General features: G+C 36.7%; 1 protein-coding gene across 6 annotated transcripts in view; it reads left to right on the top strand.

The window, feature by feature from the left end:
• The window catches only part of ETV1 (ETS variant transcription factor 1), a 96,100-nt gene that overhangs the window by 42,046 nt on the left and 30,024 nt on the right, over positions 1–24,030 (top strand). For 5 of the 6 annotated variants that reach the window (XM_047752736.1, XM_047752735.1, XM_047752737.1 and 2 more), the window contains 3 exons: positions 6,336–6,465; positions 10,024–10,212; positions 15,868–16,115. In XM_047752736.1, coding sequence (XP_047608692.1) covers positions 6,336–6,465; positions 10,024–10,212; positions 15,868–16,115 — 567 coding nt within the window. Of the gene's footprint in view, positions 1–6,335; positions 6,466–10,023; positions 10,213–15,867; positions 16,116–24,030 lie in introns of those variants that run through there. The other variant, XM_047752739.1, reaches the window with a different exon arrangement.

The following is a 24,030-nucleotide window of genomic DNA, read 5'->3' as shown; positions in this document are numbered from 1 at the left end:
TTTGGGTCCCAAATCCCACCTTTTACAAGGACACCAGGAATACTGAGTTAAAAGCCACTCTAATCCCTGTCTTAACTAATTTTCCAGTTAAGGTCACATTTTGAGGTAATAGGGTTAGGACTTCAACCTATAATATGTATAATTTGAGAAACTTTTTTTTTCTCCCCAAAATTCCCCTGGGTATTTTGATGATTGGTCGAATTTGGGGGTCCCCTGTGTAGGGATCAGTGTGCCTCTGATAGCACTTTGGGAATCCTTACGTTCTTTGTTCTCAAGTTACTTGAGAAAGCTTGTGGGGCCAATCTGAAAGCACCAGATAGAGCTCCAGGAAGGGTATCTTCAAAGATGGCTCATGCTTTTTGCTTCCAGGTTGATATTGGACATTTTGATAAGAGGTTATTGTCATTGCTAGCAACCATTCCGATGGTGCCCCATGCTTGTTATTCCTCCCCTGACCCATCTGGAATTATTTATCCTATGAAGTTGAAGCACATTGCCAGATGTCTCTGCTGGAACAGGAGGCCAGACATTTTCAAACACTTTAATTTGTACAGCAGAACTAGATGCTCCTCATATTTTTACACCTTTTTGTGGAGATATCCATTCATTATAATGCAGATATCTTAAGTGCATAACTTGAGGAATTTTGCGTATGTATATATTCATATAACCACCACCCAGAGCCAGGTGTAAAATACTTACGACACTGTGGTAGATTACTGATGCCCTTTCTCAGTCATTAACACTCTCATCCACAAACAGAAGGTGATTCTCAGGATTGACTAGTTTGGTCTGTTCTTGAAATTCATATGCCATATACTCTTTTGTGTTTGTCTTCTTTTATTCAACTTCTGTGATACCATCTATGTTTCTGCATGTATTATAAATTTATTCCTTATTATTACTGTAGGGTATGCCATTGTATGACTAAGCTACAACTTACTTATACATTTTTCCGCTAATGAACTTTTCCAGTTTTTTGATATTATGATTAAAGCTGTTATTAATATTCTTTTTTTTCCTGTCTTTTTAGGGCTGCACCTGTGTCATATGGAAGTGCCCAGGCTAGGGGTCCAATTGGAGCTGTAGCTGCCAGCCTATGCCACAGCAACTTGAGATCTGAGCCACATCTGCGACCTACACCACATCTCATAGCAATGCTGGATCCTTAACCCGCTGAGCGAGGTCAGGGATCGAACCCTCGTCTTCATGGATGCTAGTCAGGCTTGTTACTGATGATCCACAATGGGAACTCCCAGAGCATTCTTATACATGGCCTTTGATGAACGTATTTAGTCCTATCTCTTTGATAACTACCTAAGAGTGTAGATACTGGATGATAGGGGAAATTTATATTGTGCCTTAGTAAATGTTGCCAAAAAGTTTTCCAAATTGTTTTTCTTTTTTATCAGTTTATACTATTGGCAGTGTATATAAAAGTTGTTGTTGCTTTAGGTCCTCTTCAGATCTTAGTAATGTAGTCTTTTGCAGTCTAGCCATTCTAGTGGATGTATAGTAACAGTCTCAAGTGGTTTTATTTGCAATTTCCTGATGAGTAAAGATCTTGAGTCCCTTTTCATAACCTGCTTTGTTGTTCATTTGTTTGCTTTACCATTTGAAGATCTTCTTTTATGAATTGCTTGTTTAAGTATTTTGTGCATTTTTAATTTGGTCACTTGTTTTGTCATTAATTTGTAGCAATTCTTATTATGCTGAATACAATTTCTTTGTAAGATCTTTCTACAGCCAATATCTTCTTAGTGTCTATAGCTTTCTTTGCATTCTTTCAGTAGTGTCTTGATGAAGAAAAGTTCTTAATTTCAATGAAGCCTAGTTTGTAGATTATTTTAATTCTATAGTTAATGCCTTTTGCATCCTGTTTACTAATCTTTCCTGACCTCATGGTCTCAAAGACTTCTAAAATATAGTAATTCCGAATATAGTAGTCTCTGATATGTCTGATATTTTGATAAATATAATAAACTTGGCATCATACTGCCAATTTATTAACTTTTGAGGTCCTAATAAATTTTTATTCATGTAAATTACATCTGATCTTTCAGGGATAATGATTTGCTATTTGGTTGAATGGCAAACTGAGTTCCTTTTGTGTTGCTACTGCTTTTTCTTAGGGAAATATAAAATCCAGTACTTAAAGTGCTAAATATATATACACATTTTATTGTGTTTGTTCATGTAGGTAATAGTTGAAAACTGTTAAGAAAGCAACACATGCATGGTTAGTGTGTTATAAGATTGCATCACATAATATTTTTTACTATAAGCACACACAGAGGGAGAGAATTTTCTTAACAGAATATTACTTTAAACCGTTTGTGGGTTTTTCTCACATTTTAAAAATGCTTCAAAATAATGCCATTTGCATGGATGGACCTAGAGATTATCAATAAGTGAAGTAAGGCAGAAAAAGACAAAAAAATATGATATCAGTTATACATGGAATCTAACAAAAAAATGAAATGAAAGAGCCTGTTTATAAAACAGAAATAAACTAACAGAATTAAAATCAAACTTATGGTTATCCTAGGGGAAACTGTGGGGAATGGAGAGGGATAAATTAAGAGGATGGGAATAATATATACATACTATTATACATAAAATACTTAATTAGCAAGGACCTACTGTATAGCATAAGGAAGTCTACTCATTAGTCTGTAATAAACTATATTGGAAAAAAGAATGGATATATTTATATGTATGACTGATTCACTTTGCTGAACACCTAAAACTAATACAACATTATGTCAACTATACACCAATAAAATTTAAAAACAAAGCAAAGTTTCATCTTACAAATTTAGGACTTTGGTAAAAGTAAAGAGAATAATATAATGAACTCCCACCTACCCCATCAGTCAGCTTTTAACATTTATCAACACTTTTTATTTGATTCTTTTCTGGAACATTTTTTTTCCTAGAGTATTTTAAAGAAAATCCTAGAGTTTATTATTAATCCGTAAATATTTTATGAATAGCTTTAGCTTTAAACTTTTTTTGGGATACAACTGCCATTTCATTATCACATCCAACAAAATTAACAATAAATTCTTTCTGTGGAATCTTTGGGATTCCTATATATAAGATGATACCATCTGTGAATAGAGATAATTTAACTTCTTTTCTAATTTGGATACCCTTTTCTTGTCTAATTGGCTAGAACTTTAAATATTATATTGAATAGAAATGGTGAGAGGGGGTATCCTTCTTCCTTATCAAGAGGAAAATGTTTCAGTCTGTCATTATTAAGTATGTTGTTCACGCAGGCTTTTCATATATGGCTTTTATTATGTTGAAGTAGTTTCCTTCTGTTCCTAGTTTGTCAAGTGTTTTTTTTTTTTAATCACGAAAGGATATTGAACATTGTCAATTGACTTTTTGCATTAATTGGGATCATCAAGTGGTTTTTCCTCCCTTTATTCTGGTAATGTGGTTGTGACAGTGATCAGTTTTCGTATGCTGAACCTTTTTCCATTCCAGGAATAAAGCTCACTTTGTCATCATGTATCACCTTTTTTATATTCTACTGAATTTGGCTTGTTAGTATTTTTTTGAGGATTTTGCATCCCTCTTCGTGAGAGATAATGGTCTTCGGTTTTAACAATAATTTCATAAATATCTGATACTTAGTCCACATTCAAATGTCTTTTTTATTGCAGAGTTGTCTCTTTTAGTTGGTTTGTTCAAATCAGAATCCAAATAAGTCCTCATGTTATGATGGATTCTTGAGGTTCTTAAGTCTCTTCCCTCTTAACCATTTATAAATTATAACTTTCTGACTTGCTAAAGTTAATGAATGAGTGTACCCTTTGCATGTGAAGACATGTAATTTCTCCTTTGTTTCTACTCCTCTGCTTTCTACTTTGAGGCATATTTAACACACAATAAGTTTAAAAAATACTTTGAAATAGGCCACTCAGTGAACTAATTATATTATTACTAAGTTTCCCTTAGAAAACTGATTTCTTTTTTCTTTTTTTAAAAGTATTATTATTAAAATACAGTTGATTTACAAGTTTTCTGTTGTGCAACAAATTGACCCAGTCACACACATTTCCCTGTGTTGTACATTAGGATCCCATTGTCCATCCATTCTATTCCAAATATCACAGTTTACATCCCCAAAACCCACAAAATGCCCATTCATCCCACTTCCTCCTCTTCTCCCCTGCCCCGGAACCCCAAGTCTTCTCTTCTTGGCCATGATCTGTTTCTGTTGTTTGTTTGTTATTTTTAGATTGGATCATCTGTTCCATATTTTAGATTCCATAAATAAGTGATATCATATGGTATTTGTCTTTTTTTTCTGGCTTACTTCATTTAGTAGGAGAGTCTCTAGATCTATCCATGTTGCTGCAAATGGCATTAGTTTGTCTTTTTTATGGTTGAGTAATATTCCATTGTATATATGTACTGTATCTTCTTAATCCATTCATCTGTCAATGGACATTTAGGTTGTTTCCATGTCTTGGCTATTGTGAATAGTGCTGCTATGAAAATAGGGGTGCACGTATCTTTTTCAATAAGTCTTGTCCAGATATATGCCCAGCAATGGAATTTCTGGATCATATGGTAGCTCTATATTTAGTTTCCTGAGTTAGCTCCACATTGTTTTCCATAGTGGTTGTACCAGTTTATATTCCCACCAACAGTGGAGGAGGGTACCTTTTTCTCCACACCCTCTCCAGCATTTGTTATTTGTTGACTTGTTAATGATGGCCATTCTGACTGGTGTAAAGTGGTACCTCATTGCAGTTTTGATTTACATTTCTCTAATAATTAGTGATATTAAGCATTTTTTCATATGCCTATTGGCCATTCGTAGGTCTTTGGAGAAATGTCTATTTAGGTCTTCTGCCCATTTTTCAATTGGGTTATTTGCTTTTTTGTTGAGTTGCATGAGTTGTTTGTATATTTTGGAGATTCGGCCCTTGTCTGTTGCATCATTGGCAAAGATTTAGAAAACTGATTTAGGTGAAATTGTTTATTTCTATGGCAAATTGGTTTTCTACAACATTTCAAATGGCTTTTGAGTACTACTGAACATTTCTATCAAAATTATGTGCATATATAAACAGGTAGCATTTATTTTCCTGGATCCTGGTAGTTCTTGATATCAATTTCTTATATTAAAACTATATATGTAATTCTAGCCTAGTACAGGTTTATAACACCATAATAGCATAATCAGGATTGAGTGGTATCATAAACCACAAAGTTTTTCTTGTCATATCTTCCTTTATAGTATATACACTTAATATTTTGTGTTTTAATTCTAGGTTTTATAGGGGTTAGAATAAGCATCCACGGTCTGTCCTGCTTGTGTTTATCCTTGATTATTCATACTTGTGCATATTGTATGAATATAAAAAATTCATTCTCAGGTCTATTTTTCCTTATCTTTTAATTTATTTTTTTATTTATACTAAAACTTCAGTTATTCTGATAGAATCTCTAATATGTATTTTTTCAGCTTTAGAAGGAATAATAAAAATATATAATCTTATTTATTTAATGGTTTGAAAGCTATGATTCCACCCCAAACTTACATATTTCCTCATATTTTATGATGTGGTCTTTGTATTATATTTAATAGTAACGACATATGACATTAAGTCATATGAGAAAGGATAAAACATCGTTTGATATAGAATAATTTTTTATGGTAGATTATATGCAACAGATAACTTTAACATATTTCTCACAGTTTATCTTCACATTTCTGGTAAGTCATTATGCAGGTACTTTTATCTTTGTTTTTATATATGAGCATTGGCCTCACAGATGTTGTGTTTTTTGTCCTATTGTCCAAACTATCATTAGTTACCTCTAGAACTGCACCTGGATTTTCTTTTTCATAGTCCATTTATTCCATTAAACCATTACTATGGATCATATGAGATATTTTCCTTTCAATAATGGTTAAAATTATGTCCCATCTTCAGTTAATTCTTGGATAATCAGTTGTATTTTTTCTGCTTTAGTCATTAGAAGTCTTTCTGAAATGTTTTCAAACTTACTTTGTGAACACTGAGCTTCTAATATTGTTAATATCAGCTAAACAAATTACAAGAAATTCACTTTAAGTAATCACGAGTTCAAGCATGGATTTTGTTATCCAATAAAGGCAAAAGATGAGTATATGGAGAGTCTCCAGAATCTTTTCTTGTATGAAATTCACCAAATATGATTTTTCTTATGTATGTAAATTAATATGAAATGTTTGTGCTATTTTAACCAAGAGGAGTTGAACACATTAATATACTTAATCCCTAACTGCATTTCATATTTGTGCATATTTTTGTTTTGTTTTCTAGTGGCTTTTCATGGCCTACCACTGAAAATCAAGAAAGAACCCCACAGTCCATGTTCAGAACTGGGCTCTGCCTGCAGTCAAGAACAGCCCTTTAAATTCAGCTATGGCGAAAAGTGCCTGTACAATGTCAGGTAAAGCCATCAGGTGTCTAGAGAGAGCTTGATGGTTTCTATGTTGAAACAAAATTCCTGATAAAATAAAACCTGAAATCATACTTGAGAGTTACATCTTCAGAATATAATAAGCTAATTGTGTTTAGCAGAACTTTGAAGGACCATTTACTGTCTGATCACATACTTTTAGAATCATTTTATTTGTTTTTTGTTTTTTTTTTCTTTTCTTTTTATGGCCACACCTGTGGCATATGGAAATTCCTGGGCTGGGGTTGAATTGGAGCTGCAGCTGCTGGCCTGTACCACAGCCACAGCAACACAGGATCCAAGTTGCATCTGCAACCTATACCACAGCTTGTGGCAATGCCACATTCTTAACCCATTGAACAAGGCCAGGGATCGAACCCACATCCTCATGTACACTACGTCTGGATTCTTAACCCACTGCGTCACAATGGGAACGCCCTAGAATCATCTTAAAGCAGGAATTTTTATCCAGATCATTAGTTACTTTTCTACTGTGGTGATGAATCCTGGGATTGAAAAGGGAGTCTCACTTGGCACGAACTGGTATTGAAATGCTCATTAGAAAGAATGCATTATGCACTTTAGATAGTTTTAGGTAGAGAAAAAAATGAAACATTTGGCAGGTCTAAGCAGTGCATTAGTTATCTGACAGGCTTTGCAGATGATCTATAAGATGCATTCATGAACAATTGCAGTAAAGTTAGAATTTTATAAGGCTTAGCAGAGGCTATTATCTATTAAAAAGCCAGTTGTTCCTCTTGATGATAATAAAGGGTGGGGCAATAGAAGTCCATTTTTCATTTGTTAGAAAATTTGCTAACATACATGTTCATTAAAAACCCTTCACAGTAAATTGTATCCTACTACTTTTCTTATTGGCCTCTAATTGCATAAGGAAAAGTTGGCTCTGTATACTGTATGATATTACTCTCAATTATAGTAGAAACTTAGTTCTTAAAAGGAGTTAGTTTAGAAATGTAGAAAAATGATTACAAATATTTGTGGTCTTAAAAATTATGTTCATTCGGGGAGTTCCTGTTGTGGCTCAGCGGGTTAAGAGCTGGACTGGTATCCGTGAGGATGTAGGTTCAATCCCTGGCCTCACTCAGTGGGTAAGGCTCCAGCGTTTCTGCAAGCTGCAGTGTAGGTCACAGATGTGGCTCAGATCTGGTGTTACTGTGGCTGTGGTATATGACAGCAGCTGCAGCTCTGATTTGACCCCAAGTCTTGGAACTTCCATATGTTGCAGGCGCGTCCCTAAAAAGAGAAAAGAACAAAAAATTTATGTTGATTCAAGTTCATTATGCCCCAAAGGAGTCTTCTGTTTCCTTGGATGTTTTTTATATATGCTTTTTTTTTTTTTTGGGGTCTCTTGTCTTTTCAGGGCTGCACCCACGGCACATGGAGGTTCCCAGGCTAGGGGTCTAATCAGAGCTGTAGCCACCGGCCTATGCCAGAGCCACAGCAACGCAGGATCTGAGCTGCGTCTGTGACCCACGGCACAGCTCACGGCAATGCTGGATCCTTAACCCACTGAGCAAGGCCAAGGATCGAACCCGCAACCTCATGGTTCCTAGTCAGATTCGTTAACCACTGCAAAGATTATACTCTGTTTACAGTTATGATAAAATTTTGGCTATAGTCCCTGTGTTGTACAGTGTATCCTTCTAGCTTATTTTATACCTAACACTTTGCACCTCTTAATTCTCTACCCTTATATTGTCTCCCCCACCAGTAGCTACTGGTTTGTTCTCTACAACTGTGAATCTGCTTACTTCTGTTATATTCACTAGTTTGTTGTTTAAGGTATTTAAGATTCAAGAAACTTCATTGTGTGCAATCTCATGGTACCTGACCAATGCTTGGATTCCTTATTAGTCTTTGTTCTTACAAACTTGTTTTTCATATCTCCCTTGCTAGGAGTTTCACCAGAGTCTGAAATGAACTACAGTTCATTCAGTTCAACTGCAAAGTTTTATAAAAAAGATTTCTTGTAGAAGCCAACTATTAAAGCTTACTGAGTTCAGACAAAACTGTATTTTATCAAATGTTTTTAATTTTTGCATTTTCCCCTTAAGAGTACTGTGTATTCACAGACTAATTATTTAACATATAGAAGAATTTTTAATTAATGACTCCAATAGGTGTAGAATTGTCATTGCATTTTAGCATTGATCAGAAGTGTGACTATGAAATAATAGTGCTTTATGGATATATAAAAAAGAAAGACATATGTGACTTTCATAAATGGTAGAGGAATTGCCTGAATATTTGGAGGTTCTTCTTGACGACCAAGAATTCCCGCAATGCTATATAGATGAAATTCTGTTATTTCCATTGCTGTAAAAACAATGAATACAGCATTTCATAAGGAAAAAAGTAATATGCTAGGACAAAATATATATCATTTTTTTCTTTTTACATGGGAATTAGACAGGTGAGTCTAATAACAGAAGTGGGCCCTCATTAAGAAATACTGGTAAACTAGAATGAAACATAACATGGGGACCACTGACTTTGCTTTCAAGCAAGAGTAAATTTTGCTGCCCATACTCCTTCACTTCTCTGAAGTATTTTTGCACTTGGATGTACTTCTGTTGTATAGATGGAGCAACGGGATAAAATACTACATAAGTCAATTTTCAAAAAACATTTTTTAAAGAAAGAAATATATAAATGAATCCTTTTTTATTTTAAAAGGAAATACTGTATTTTAACACAGATTTTTTTTGCTCAGAAATATAAGTTGAATTTGTTTTCAATAAAGTATTTTTTAGATTAGAAAACATTAGTTAAATCATTCCTAAGAGCTACAAAAAGAAAGCAACTAAAATTCAAACTGTGTATAAAAACAAGCTTATTTCTTTTATTCTTTTATAATTGTGTTTATAAGTTAGACTAGGATAAGGTTTTATTCTTAAGAATATTATTTTGTACTTATTCTTATACACCAAGAAAGTTTAAATAGATCAGAGATATTGTAATTTGCCTCATAAATCTTTATTATCCCATGTAAGGAAGTTGATCCCAGGCATCATTTATTTTACATTAAAATAATGACAATAAGGCAAAAACATTGCCTTCTTAGAATTCTACGACAAATAAAGGAAAGCCTGGTATGATCTGCATCTTGTTAAACTGATAATATTTCTTATTCTAAAATCTTATATGGTATAGAAGGATTATAATATCAGAAATATTTAATGATCTGGAAAAGATCTATGAAATTTGCTTAAGGAAGACATATCAAGAACAGACGGAAAGAATGCCACTGCTTTCATTTTTCTTATACTCAGGTGTTTGTATGTATATTAAAAATATGTTTTATATTTATGCTGTTACCAAGTTATATGTTAATTATCCTCTTTTCTGCTTAAGTGTGTGGCAATTACGAAGATGACACACTCTAGAATTGCAAAACCCCAAAACATCCAATTCTAACTTCTTTATGAATGGAGCCTACAATATTTCTTGCCTTCTGTTGGAAAGAAAAAGGTTTTAATCGCTCCCAAGAAATAATTGCTCTCTTTTCTTTGGTTGCTTGAGTAGTGCCTATGATCAGAAGCCACAAGTGGGAATGAGGCCCTCTAACCCCCCAACACCATCCAGCACGCCAGTGTCCCCACTGCATCATGCATCACCAAATTCAGCTCACACTTCGAAACCTGACCGCGCCTTCCCGGCTCACCTCCCTCCATCGCAGTCCATACAAGACAGCAGCTACCCCATGGATCACAGGTAACCTCCAAATACCTTTTCTTTAAAAAAGAAAAATACGAAGCTGTTTTAGTATTCTTGGAGAACATTCCTATTACTAGTTCCTAAGACCTATAGTAAATTTACGATGAGCATATTAATTTTGCACATCTGTGGAAAATATTTTTAGAAAGGGCTTGATCTGTTGATAGCTGTAAGTAAATTTGTGGAGAAAGTCATTTTATAAACATTCCTTTATAAACATTTAAATTGGTTGCTAAAATGGAAAATTAATCCATATACTGACATTTGAACATTTCCCTTTTGCTCTGCTTGAATTAAATTGCTTCACTTAAACTTTAAATCAGATCATCCCATTTTTATGAGCATATGTGTGTACTTGTTCTATAAAGTTAGGAAACTAATTTTAGTAGGTGGCTTATGGAATTAGGTTCTTTACCTTAGACTGAATGGTGTAGCCGTACATAGTTTTTGCCGAAGAGAACTTATTTGATAAAACTATCTTCCCTCCTTTCCAAGTGATGAATATTTATTATCAGTCAATGCATGACCCTGAACACTGAGAATACAAAGTTAAAGACATGGAGTCTGAATTAGAAGCACTTAGGAACAAGGCAAGATACAACGTTCTAGAGCTAGACAGAATGCTATGGTGGGTAATTCCTGACTCCTAGAGATGAAGAAAATTCATATTTATTTTTATTTTTTGTCTTTTCACCTTTTGTAAGGGCCGCTTGCTGCAGCATATGGAGGTTCCCAGGCTAGGGGTTTAATCAGAGCTGTAGCCACCGGCCTACGCCAGAGCCACAGCAACACAGGATCTGAGCTGCGTCTGTGACCCACAGCACAGCTCACGGCAATGCTGGATCCTTAACCCACTGAGCAAGGCCAAGGATCGAACCCGCAACCTCATGGTTCCTAGTCGGATTCGTTAACCACTGTGTCACTACAGGAACTTCAGAAAATTCATATTTAAATAAAATATTGGAGGACCTTTAGAGGCTTTACTAATACAACTTAAAACACAAATCAGTTATATACACCATGCTGTCTTCCCCTTCTACCTTGTACTTAAGAGTGAGTGGTGTGCTCATAAATGGTTAACAATAGGCTCTATGGGAGAAAAACCATAAAACTTAATCTGTAGCATTTGATGAGTTTGTGATGTAATATTGCTCCTATGGTGGACTCCACTTGATCAGCTTGACAGCCCTGAATGTGAATTTGGAAAGCTTTGCAGTCGCATGTTATGAAATAGTATTTCTACCAAGCAGATACAATAGACATAACCTCAAGAGCATAACTAGTATAATTAGCAGTATAATGTAGTAAAATTATAAATTTACATAATTTAATTCTTAACAATGGCTATGTTTAAAAGTTGACTCACAACATTTTTGAAAACAAACAAGCTCTGACACAGCATTGCAAAAATAACTTGGCCCAACAAATCCTCCAGATCATCAGAGGAAACCAGAAGGTGTGCCACTGGCAACTTTATGAAAATAAGGGAATATTCCCATCTGTTTTTTATGGGTTATTTAATGGGACTCATCTCAAATTCAGTAACTCTTTCGTTATGATGGAGTAAGATGAAAGCATTCACTCCAGTGTGAAACCGTGTAGTAACTGCTACCTTGGTTTCTATCACTAAGTCCTCTTGAGCTTTAGTTATGAAATGCTTTCCATTCTCTTTCCCTTCTCACCCTGTGGACTTGGGACTGTGTCTGAGTGTAATGGTATGTGCATCTGTGTAAACAGTTTTGTAAATACAGATGAAAGAAATTTATTGCAGGGTGGGCTTTTAAACAGATGCACATTGTGCAGGACTCAGAGGGAAAAGGAGGACGAAAAAGAAGATCCAGTTTTGTTTTGTCTACTTCTGGTGACTTCCCAGAGTTCTTGATACCAGAGATCCTCACATGTCAAATGAGGGTCAGAATATGTATAGTTGGCTCTCCGTGCAGAGTAGGGTTCTTTCTCATGGAAGGTGACTGCTGAACTAGCAGTGTGCTGTTTTCAGGTGACCTAACTGGAAATGCTGCAGCCAAATCCATTTCAGTTTCTCTACTTGAAGTCAAATATTTGAGACTGAGAACAGCCGGCCCGGAACTCTAAGAGGGAAGCTCAGGGTCTTTTCCCACTGCCCCCCACTGAGTGTTGAGGGCAGTACCAGCTGGCCAATCCCAGGAAAATCTCTGAAGCCGTATGTTTCTGAGGAGGATTTCTTGGAGAGCTCCAGCCAACAAATGACAGTCCCTCAGTTATAAATGGCAAATCTGCTCTGGGAACAGATCCTTTCCCCAAATAGCCCCCTCCAGCCCAGGCACCCCACCTCACTCTGGGAATGCTTCATGGCCAACTGGGCTGCACCCTGCTTCCTTTCCTCGGCCTCATTCTGCTCCTCGGGCCAGCCCTTTGGCACTTTTTCCTGAGCCTGCTGTGCAGGAGCCCTGTCTCTTTTTCTGAGTTTCACACCACTTAGACGCTTGTTTTTCTTTATCCAAGAGTTCATCAGCATGCTCTCCTTATCCATTAACTCTCTTCCAGAAGCTTCTTGAGTCACTTTCTCTTTATAGTCAGTCATAAGAATGACCCCACACACTTAATAGTTTCTGATGAAGCACGTGTATTTGATATACACAGTCCTCGGCAAGGATCAACTGGAAAGCTGACTTGTAAAAACAACTGTCCTGATTTTTTTTTTTTTTTTTACAAAGCTTTTAGTAGAAGTATCACTAACTTCCTTTTAAGGCTTCACAAGTGAGCTGGTTTCTTATTTTAACTTCCAGTTACAATTTTCTGATTCACTCCTTGACAGTTCTTAATGATAATTTCTGTTTCTTTTTTTGGCTAATGAAATAAGCAAGAGAAGGGAAATGAATGCAGCGCCAGTCAGCCTAACTGTTTTGCAATATCCAAGTTTCTAAGTTTATTTTCTGCAGGTGTAGGTGGAATTTCAGTGCTTTCCATGGCAGCCAGTGAGGCTAGAGTTAAATCACAGGATGTAGTGTTCTTAGAAATGCTAAAGCAATTGCTTTGCCATTCTTTAGCTTTTCACTGATTTTCATTTAATGTTACCAAAATTAAATGTTACCTTTCCAAATTAAAGTCTTGGAAATGCTTTTAGGGGGATGCAGGGGAGTTAATTGGCTTATATTTGCTCATAGAGATGTTGGATAGGTTATTTTTGAGCTCTCCTGGGCATTTTTAGAGCACTTTTAAATCTTTAATTGGTCCGTGATCTTTGTGGTGTGTCAGTGATACTAGGCTGAGAAACACAGAACTGAATGGTTATGTTTTAGCCAATCAGCACACAGGTGACCAAGAAGGAGGGTGCACAGAGATTCTCCACCTTTTGCTGAAGCCTCAGAACTTCCTCTTGACCTCACAGCATGGGCCAAAATTTGTAATGCCTACACACTCTTTCCATCTTTGGAGGTCTCCTATGTATTTGATACTTCTTTTATCAACCTGATATTTTGTTTGAAGCTGTTAGAAGCCCATGTGTTCTGTGTTGCTGTTTGACAGCAAAGAAGAGGTCTATTTTTTTTTTAATTGTTATTTCCCCAATACAATTTTTTTTCAACTGTACAGCATAGTGACCCAGTTACACATATATGTATGCATTCTTTTTTCTCCCATTATCGTGCTCCATCATAAGTGATTAGACATAGTTCTCAGTGCTACGCAGCAGGATCTCATTGCTAATATATTCCAAAAGCAATAGTTTGCATCCATTAACCTCAAGTTCCCAATCCATCCCACTCCCTCCCTCTCCCCACTAGGCAACCACAAGTCTATTCTCCCAGTCCATGATTTTCTTTTCTGTGGAAAGGTTCATTTGTGCCTTATATTAGATTCCAGATATAAGTGATATCATATGGTATTTGTCTTTCTCTTTCTGACTTACTTCACTCAGGATGAGAGTCTCTAGTTCCATCCATGTTGCTGCAAATGGCATTATTTTGTTCTTTTTATGGCTGAGTAAGTAGTATTCCATTGTGTGTATATATACCACATCGTCCTAATCCAATCATCCGTCGATGGACATTTGGGTTGTTTCCATGTCTTGGCTATTGTGAATAGTGTTGCAATGAAAATGGGGGTGCGTGTGTTTTTTTCAAGGAAAGTTTTGTGTGGATATATGCCCAAGAATGGGGTTGCTGGGTCATATAGAAGTTCTATGTATAGTTTTCTAAGGTACCTCCATACTGTTCTCCATAGTGGTTGTACCAGCTTACATTCCCACCAGCAGTGCAGAAGGGTTCCCTTTTCTCCACACCCCCACCAGCATTTGCTATTTGTGGACTTATTAATGATGGCCATTCTGACTGGTGTGAGGCATCATCTCATGGTAGTTTTGATTTGCATTTCTCTAATAATCAGGGATGTTGAGCATTTTTTTGTATGGTTTATGACCATTGGTATATCTTCCTGGAGAAATCTTTCCTTGGAGAAAGAAGATGTCTTTTAAAACCATTTTAGATTTCACTTTCTATAATATTTCCCAGTTTAATTTCTCACTAGAATACAGTGTTCTTTACGACATTGCTGAAGCTTTAAGAGTCCTGCTCATTAGAGAAGAAAGTCATTCATTTTTTTCTTGCTTCCTCAGAAACTGATGGTAAGAGAAGGAAAACCAATAAATAGGTTTTTATTTGGTTGAATTTTTTGTTTGTTGATTAGTTTGGTAATGGAATTAAAAGGAGAGGATGTAGGCGTTCCCGTCGTGGTGCAGTGGAAACCAGTCCGACTAGGAACCATGAGGTTGCGGTTCGACCCCTGACCTCGTTAGTGGGTTCAGGATCTGGTGTTGCCAAGAGCTGTGGTGTAGGTCACAGAGGCGGCTTGAATCTGGTGTTGCTGTGGCTCTGGTGTAGGCCAGCCAAAATAGTTCCGATTAGACCCCTAGCCTGGGAACCTCCATATGCCGTGGGTGCGGCCCTAAGAGGACAAAAGACAAATAAGTAAATAAAAGGAGAGGATGCAGTTTGAGATCAGATTTTTTTCTGGTTTCCCTAGTTTTTTTTTTTTTTCCCCCTTCTTTGTCTGTAATTATTTGAGACCATCGTAATAAAATTTGGTAAATTATCCAATTGATTTAAAATTGGGGATTTTAACTGTTAGGGTGTGTATTTCTTGCAAATACTGCATTGAATTCCTAGCCTCACTCAATGCACACCTTTAACTTTTTTGTAATGGACCAAAATGGTGCTAAATGAAACAAATCAGAAGGGGAACACAAGGTGTATTATGATGAAAAAGCACATGAAGGAGAAATCTAGTCTTTGCTAAAGATTTAGACTTCAGGAGTTCCTGTTGTGGCACAGCAGAAACGATCTGACCAGGAACTATGAGGTTGCTGGTTTGATCCCTGGCCTCGCTCAGTCGGTTGGGGATCTGGTATTGCCATGAGCTGTGGTGTAGGTCGAAGATGCTGCTCAGAATCTGGCATTGTTGTGGATGTGGTGTAGGCTGGCAGCTGTAGCTCCGATTCAACCCCTGGCCTGAGAACCTCCACATGCTGCAGGTGCAGCCCTAAAAAAAAAAAAAAAAAATTTACACTTCAGATCAGTGAGTATCATGTTCATAAGGCAGTTAAAAAGTGTGCCAGCATTTTAAAGGGTCGTCCTCATTACCATTTTGTTTGAAACATGCTCTCTTTTTTCCCAGATTTCGCCGCCAACTTTCTGAACCCTGTAATTCCTTTCCTCCTTTGCCGGCCATGCCCAGGGAAGGACGTCCCATGTACCAACGGCAGATGTCTGAGCCAAACATTCCCTTCCCACCTCAAGGCTTTAAGCAGGAGTACCACGACCCAGTGTACGAACACAACACTATGGTTGGTGGTGCGGCCAGCCAAAGCTACCCCCCTCCTCTGATGATTAAACAGGAGCCCAGAGATTTTGCATATGATTCAGGTAGGCTCATGTTTTAAGTTCCATTCAAGAAATCTCACTTGCTTGTCACTTTGATTAGTGGCTCCTGGCCATTTTATGGTGGCATCTTTCTGATTTATCCCTTTGAATCTTTCTCGGTATGTGAAGAGTTGGCCTATCAAAACCATTTTGATAGGAGCTGATGGTAGAAATAGTGTCTAGAAATAAAACCAGCCCCAAGAAAAGTATGATGTGTAATATTAGGCACACTCTCAGTGCAGGAGTGTAACATTATCATTCTTTTCTTGATGCTGACTTTTCTTCCCATTTTGCTCTTGCAGCACGATTCAATAACAATATTTACAGAATGTAATATTCCTCTGTGCTGACTTATTACTTATAACTGTGTGTTTGTGTGTTTTCCTTTTTTGGTGGCAAGATTTAAAGGATCCAGAAGTAAAGATTCTTCCATATTAGGAGAGGACTAGCAAAAATAGGTATATGGTTTATATACAGAGTTTTTAGCTCTAATCTCACTGAGCTAGAAATACCCCCCAAAGCAGTAATATCCAGGTGGAGAAGGGGGGTGTTTGCTGAAAGTAAGGCGCACTTATGTCTAATGTTAATATTACCCATGTTTAACCATGAGACCTTAGAAAAATTAAGCACCTCATCTGTGCTCTCAAATTCAGGTCACCTGCTTTTTAGACATCTCAGGAATTTTGGAAAGAAATATGAAATGAAAACTAATGTGGGGGTTCCTGTCATGGCTCAGTGGTAATGAACCCAATTAGTATCCATGAGGATGTGGGTTTGATCCCTGGCCTTGCTCGGTGGGTTAAGGATCTGGTGTTGCCATGAGCTGTGGTGTAGGTCGCAGACATGGCTTGGATTCCAGGTTGCTATGGCAGTGGTGTAGGCCAGCACTGAAGCTCCGATTCAACCCCTGGCCTGGGAACTTCCATATGCTGCAGGGGCAGCCCTAAAAAGATACAAACAAAGACAAATAAACAAACAAATCTAATGCTTATAAGGAGGACACCAGGTACCTGCACAATATTAACATTATTGTAATCATGACCAATAGATGGTTGTGGACATGGAAATATTTGACAAATGTGTGCCTTTCATTTGGATGCAAAGTTAGGGATGTCCTTTATGAAAGAACTAGTGCTTCTCTAGGCACAACTCTGCTGAGTTTCTCTCTCACTTCGACTTGGCAAAAGAACATTGTTTCCTGGTCTTACATTTCCTACTTGCATAAAGTTGCCTGTTTTATCACAAAGCGACCTTAAAGCTCAGTAAGAAGGAATCTGACAACTGATAGTCTCCCTCTGGCCACTCTTCCTCACTGGACAAGAGGTTCAAAAAACTAAGAGGAATTGCCCACTGAGAGGCTGTGCCTCTGCTTCTAGAAAGTGCACCAGCTACCCAAGACCCATTTTCCTTGCCTGACCAGCCTCGAGTCCACTTCCATGTCCTGAGCAGGTTCATCCCAGGCTTAGTTTCCTGAAGGCAGAGTACTTGCTCCTGTGTGTACCTTTAGGTCCAAGGAGGTCATGGGCAGCTGTTTATGGGAGGATGAGGATGGAGCTTGATTGTGTCCATATGCTTAGTGTGTGAGGCTCTCCTGTCATGGAACATCATGGGGTTGAGGATAGGAAGAGAGGCAGGAGGAGGGAAGAGAGGCAGGAGGAGGGCTGGGCTGGGTAGGGTGTGAAGACTGAAAACTGGCTCCATACCATCTTTGTTCAGTGCTAATCGGAGATTTGCCCACATTCTAGATTTGACCCAGTCTTCCAGGTTGTTATGTTGTTATATTTTCAAGGATTAGAAGGAGAGGACATCTTTATTTCTAGCTGGTTTATAATTTAAGAAATTTAAGAGTTTGATCTGAGGGCCTTTATTTGAGTGCTTGTCCCAGGCCCTTTAATTTGGAGACCATTTCAGGATGGTCATAGTTTAGAACCTTTTATCTTCTATTATAGTTGTTACAGTTTAGAACATTTTACACTTGTCTATGATTTACATGTACAATTTAGAATCCTGTGCTACAATGGGCTTTATTGCAGATAAGATTCACTTTTCTCTGTACATTTCGAATCCTGATAAGTAATGTTATCCTTATTCTCTAAACTACATTTTAATATGCCGTACAGTTTTTTGAATTCACTATGACTTCAGGAAACTTTACATGGAAATCATTTAAAATAGCCCAAGTAATTGGTTCAAAAGGACTCATAGGACATAGCATTTTAAAAAAATTTTATTTGTGTTTTCTTGAAATGTTTTTATATGTATAATCTCAGTAAGATGATCTTGGAAACCATAGTTTTGGTTCTTGATTTCGTGGTTTGCCATGTGTATGTATACATACACATACATATATATATCTCTCTCTTCTGATATTTATGTTATATGTAAAATTATATGTAACATGTTACTGAGGATGTATGAGAAACCATGTTCTTGGTTCTTGATTTCGTGGTTTGCCATGTGTATGTATACACACACACACACACACACACACACACACACATATATCTTCCCATATTTATATTATATATAAAATTATATGTAACATGTTATTGAAGTTGTATAATTTGAGATGTGAAGCAAACAAGAAGAAGATTTGTATAATCCAGTTAGGGCAAAAAATAGGAACTGGTGCTTTGTGATTTCATTCTGTTATACGTGGGCCATAGGTAAAATGAAGTTTAGAGTCAGTCTGACCCTCAGAAGCACAGATTCAGGCATTTTTCATAGTCATAGTCCGTGCCTTGGCTCAGACTACTATAATAAAATACTATGAAATGGAAAGCTTAAACACCAGACCTTTGACTGTCACAATTCTATAGGCTGGAAAGTCCAAGGTCAAGGTGCCAGCAGCTTCATTTCCTGGTGAGGGCTCTCTTCCTGGTTTGCAAATGGCCAGTTACTTGTTGTGCCTTCATGTCGCAGAAAGAGAGAGAGAGCTATGGTCTGTCTTCCTCTTCTTATAAGGACACTAATTCCATCATGGGAGCCCTACGCTCGTGACCTAATCTTACCCTAATTACCTCTCAAAGCCCCACCCCATGGAGTTCCCGTCCTGGTGCAGTGGTTAAAGAATCCAACTAAGAACCATGAGGTTGCGGGTTTGATCCCTGCCCTTGCTCAGTGGGTTAACGATCCGGTGATGCCGTGAGCTGTGGTGTAGGTTGCAGACGTGGCTCAGATCCAGTGTTGCTGTGGCTCTGGCGTAGGCTGGTGGCTACAGCTCCGATTCGACCCCTAGCCTGTGAACCTCCGCGGGAGTGGCCTAAGAAATGGCAAAAAGACAAAAAAAAAGCCCCACCCCACTCACAAATACTATCACATTGGGCATTAGGGCTTCACAATGAATTCTGGGGGACACGAGCATTCAGTCCATAATGGTCCAGTGTCCTATTTTAAAGGTATACATAAGGCATCTCTTCTGTAAGTTACCCTGTACCTTGCAAATGACTTGTAGAGTATTGGTTTACTATTTGAAAATCTGTTCATTTATGTTAATTTCTCCATTTTAAACTATATTTCAGATTGTTAAAGTTGTACAACACCTTTGAATTCTAATTTCAATATTGCCAGTAAGATAACAGTTCAGTTTTGCTTGAATACTAAATAGTAAAGTTGTTTCCAGAAGTTGTATCTTCTGGTTGGATGTGGTCTCAAAAACTGTGGTAACTGTGTAACCAGGGCCAATAAAAAATTAATCTGTGCATTTCAAAATATGTTTTACTGGCCATCAAATTGCAGCAATTAAGTTGACACATCTGTATACGTCATATATTGCCGTCAACAGGTATGATCTCCAGATATTTTGTTTTGTTGTCATTAGTTCTTTCATCCTTGCTGAGAGCTCATTAAATAACCTTTTTAGAAAATCTAATGTATTTATCAGTGAATCATTGTGTTCTTGGTTCACTTGTTGATGCTGAACAACTAGCATTAGAAAATACTTTATGTGATTTAAAAGCAGTGCAAAAAGTGTTTCATAGTCCGTTTCCTCAGCATCTGTGATCCAAAGGTTGTCCTTTTAGAAGGTCTCTAGAACCCTTTATTGCTTAATTCAGTACAACATAAATGTTGTGAAAATAAAAGAAGCTTTGTAAGTGAAAAGGCAGCATGATTATGCTCTAATAAAACCTGACATTAATTATGACATGGGAAATGGAAGATCTATTAGTTATAATTATAATTACAGGAATGCAATTTCAATTGCTGAGTATTTAAGCTAAAAATTGCAAAATATTATGTTGGTAGAGTAGAAATTTTTATTTGGGAAAAGGGGAAAAAACTTGAAATAGAAGACACTAAGGAGATAAAAAATTGATATGGGGGCCAGTGTGGTGAACGAGTACAGTGTGATCGTGATTATGTTGTGATAGTCAGTTCTCATCTAGCATAGTTGTTTTCCTTCTCTGTTTCTCTGGTCACATGACACTGCCCAAGGCAGGACACAGGTTTTTTTCTTGGTTGGTTTTTCCTGAATCCTCTTTTTTCCCCCTGTGGCCAAACGACTACATAAAGAGTTGAATATGTGTTGAGTGCTCCTTGTGGAGTGTTGTATGCAGCTCTCCACTTTCATAAAATCATGGTTCTTTTCCCATTTTTTATGCTTGCATCTGAGATTTTGCAGATTCAGAATGAGGTAAATATTGTAGATATAAGAACATATTAGAGTTGTATGTGTTATTTGATGGTCTTTTGTTTTTAGATAGCTTAGGGTAGTTCTTTTAGGGAAGGTAGTGGGTACATGAAGCTAAGTTTGACTCAAGAAAATATCTGCACACAATGTTCACTTGCTTTGATGATGTGTTTTCACTCACAGGAAATTATCTTAAAGAATGGGAAACACAATGATTAATTTTTTGGGGGGATATTATAGAGTAATTGAATTGTAATATAAGTCATGACTATCTATAACAGAAATATAATGCAGTCATTAGAAGTCAGATTTTTAACAAATATTTAATGAAATGAGACTATTAAGTTAAAAAAAAAATGATGTGAGACCTGACCGATGCAAAGTAAGACCCATACAGAAATAATGTGGTTATATATGTGGTGATATTATAGGCAATATCTATTTTGTCTTTAAGGGCTTTTATTTCAATAATGCTTATGTACTTCTTTTCTAATCAGAGTATTATAAAATATCAACCAATTTAGTGTTGAAAAAGGAAAGTGTCTAAATTAATCACATCAGGCCTGTAAGTGGTGCCAAGTAAAGGATGACACTGTAGTCTCAGTTGTCGCAAACTTGAATTTGTTCTCATTTGTTTCTGGGACAGCCTTAGAGATGGAGGAGAATTAATAGGCTACTGGGTAGGTTTCAGGTTCATGTCTACGCTGTGGTTGCAGTCACACCATTTAATGCTATTATGTTCCTTTGTACATTGATGTGTATTAAACATCGTAAGAGTTGATTGGAAGGGTTAATTAATTAATAAGGTGTTTTTAACCCTCAGAGCCTATTCTCTTACTGTAATTAGTTTAAGAGATGCACCCTGGCCAAGCGGTACAGCAGTTTAATCTAGGAACTGGGGATGAAGAGGGAAAAGAGAACTTTCAGGGACATGAAGAAGGTTTCTGAAATGAGAAAATGGGAGAAAGTGTATATTGGAGTTTCGAGGGAGGAGAAGTAGACATAGAGGGGAGGGGAGAAAGCTAAGATGAAGTTTTCTGAAGAAAATATTCCTGTATTTGTAATTGTGTTTTTTTAGAGCCATTATTCTTGCTGGTACTGATGAGATCTTTCAATTTGGAGGCATGTCAGGTTCATATGATAGCAAATGTTAGTATTATTTTAAATTGGGAAATTGACACAAATAGCTGTTGCATGGAATCATAAATCTTTAAACTCATGAAAGGTCTTGGGGATCATCTAGATCAGATTTCTTCTTTATGCCCCAATTATACAAATAAAATGTCCTGGGCTCGTTCAAGTTAACTTACTACCAGGTACACAGGTATTTTGTGAAACAGCTAAAATTGGAACCAAGTTTTTCTTGTTCTTCTCTTAGTGCATGGTTTCACAGTCTGTCTTTCTATGTAATTGTCCAAAATAAAATACTTTAGTTCGCAACTTGTTAAATATATTATTGAGCATCTTTTCTAATTCTTAAACTAAGTGTTCTTCTATGTTTTTTTAAAAGCTCTACATGATCTAGGGCAATAAAAGCTTCTGCATTAAAATCTAAAATGTGCTTTTCTTGGAGTTTCCATTGTGGCTCAGTGGTTAACAAATCCGACTAGGAACCATGAGGTTGCAGGTTCGATCCCTGGCCTTGCTCAGTGGGTTAAGGATCCAGTGTTGCCGTGAGCTGTGGTGTAGGTTGCAGATATAGCTCGGATCCCATGTTGCTGTGGCTCTGGTGTAGGCCGGCGGCTACAGCTCTGATTGGACCCCTAGCCTGGGAACCTCCATATGCCGTGGGAGCGGACCAAGAAATGGCAAAAAAAAAAAAAAGGCACACACAAAAAAATGTGTCTTTCTTAATTCAAGGGTGTTTGTTTCTTATTAGGCAGTCCCCAAATTTTATTCTAATTATTAGGTGCTCAGTGTTGTAAGATAAGAAAATATAGACCCTTGAATGTTTTATAGGATTAAAATGCATTGTATTTCCTTTTTAAAAATACACCATAAATAGCATTAAAAGTTGAGATTGTCAAAGAAGTGACTTTTCCTAATAGTTCTTCGGGAAAAGGCTGAATGATGATTACAAGGAAAAGTAGCAAATCAATGGCCTTTCTAGCTCTAAAATTCTTTGATTATATGCACCTTGAATTTATCTGAGCCTTCTTTTCTTTCTTTGTTAAAATCCTTGATAACTTGTTGGCTTAAAATTAACTAGAAGAAACATTTTTAAAATTTGTCAGCCAAATCCATTTTTCAGCAGAAAGCTTATAAAGGACTGCAATATATAAAGAAATGTAAGCACATTTGGAAAAATAAAATAGGTCTTTTTCTCTCTCTCTTTTCTTATATTCACAACATATTTAATAGTGAACAATTGTTCAGGCACACACAACACATGGGCCTTTTTGAACTTCCATTTTTAAACCCATTCCTTTTTGATCCAAGCAACCTTTTCCAAGTCTCCATGTATACTTCATCATCACCTTGGGAGTTTGATGAAAGCCAGTACACAGACCTTTAAATTTAGAGAATAATTATCTATCCTTCACATGTAGAAAAATTCTGTGTAAGCAGAGAAATGATGAAGTAACTGCAGAATAAATACCAACCTCATGTTAAGTATTTTAAAGATAGGAATACGTTTGACTTTCACCTGTTGGATCTGACACACTTATCTGGTATACACAGAGGCCCAAGCTGGCCTTAGTCGTAAGAGTTAAACACTCTTGGGTTTCTGAAATGGCAAGAGAAGATTTTTTATGTTGTAAATCTTTTTCTGTGTTTTGCTGTGTTGGTGGGTACTCATCTTAAAGAGTAGAGAAAGTGGTGAAGTAATTGCTACTGCTGCTCTTAGTAAGCATTGCTTGGGACTCCCCTTGCAGAATTTATAATATGCATTTAAAGTGAAAGCTATAGGATGCAATTGGTGGATAATAAAGCAAGAAAAACAATTATATTTTGCAGCCACATGGAAAGATGAATAACTAGTGCTTTCTGTGTTTGGAGATGATTTGTCACGGCCTCAAACACCTGGCTCAACTTGCACAAGATTGAAAAAACAAAAAAGCAAAATTCAGGCTAAATTTACTCAGTTGTTAATATCTAAACTGTTACTATTATGATTGTTACTACTATTGCTGTAATAATATCAGAAATTCTGTCATCAGAGTATATTATTTTTTAATGACATTATTTACAAGAGGAGAAAATATAAGAGATATTGACCTCATGTATATTTTATAATAAATATTCTTACATGCTTTCCGAATAGCTGAGTTATATGTAAGCAAACAA

Source organism: Phacochoerus africanus, chromosome 11 (genome assembly GCF_016906955.1).
Source record: "Phacochoerus africanus isolate WHEZ1 chromosome 11, ROS_Pafr_v1, whole genome shotgun sequence".
Taxonomy (NCBI): Eukaryota; Metazoa; Chordata; class Mammalia; order Artiodactyla; family Suidae; genus Phacochoerus; species Phacochoerus africanus.
Note: the sequence above shows the minus strand (reverse complement) of the source record. Positions and strands in the feature narration are given on the sequence as shown.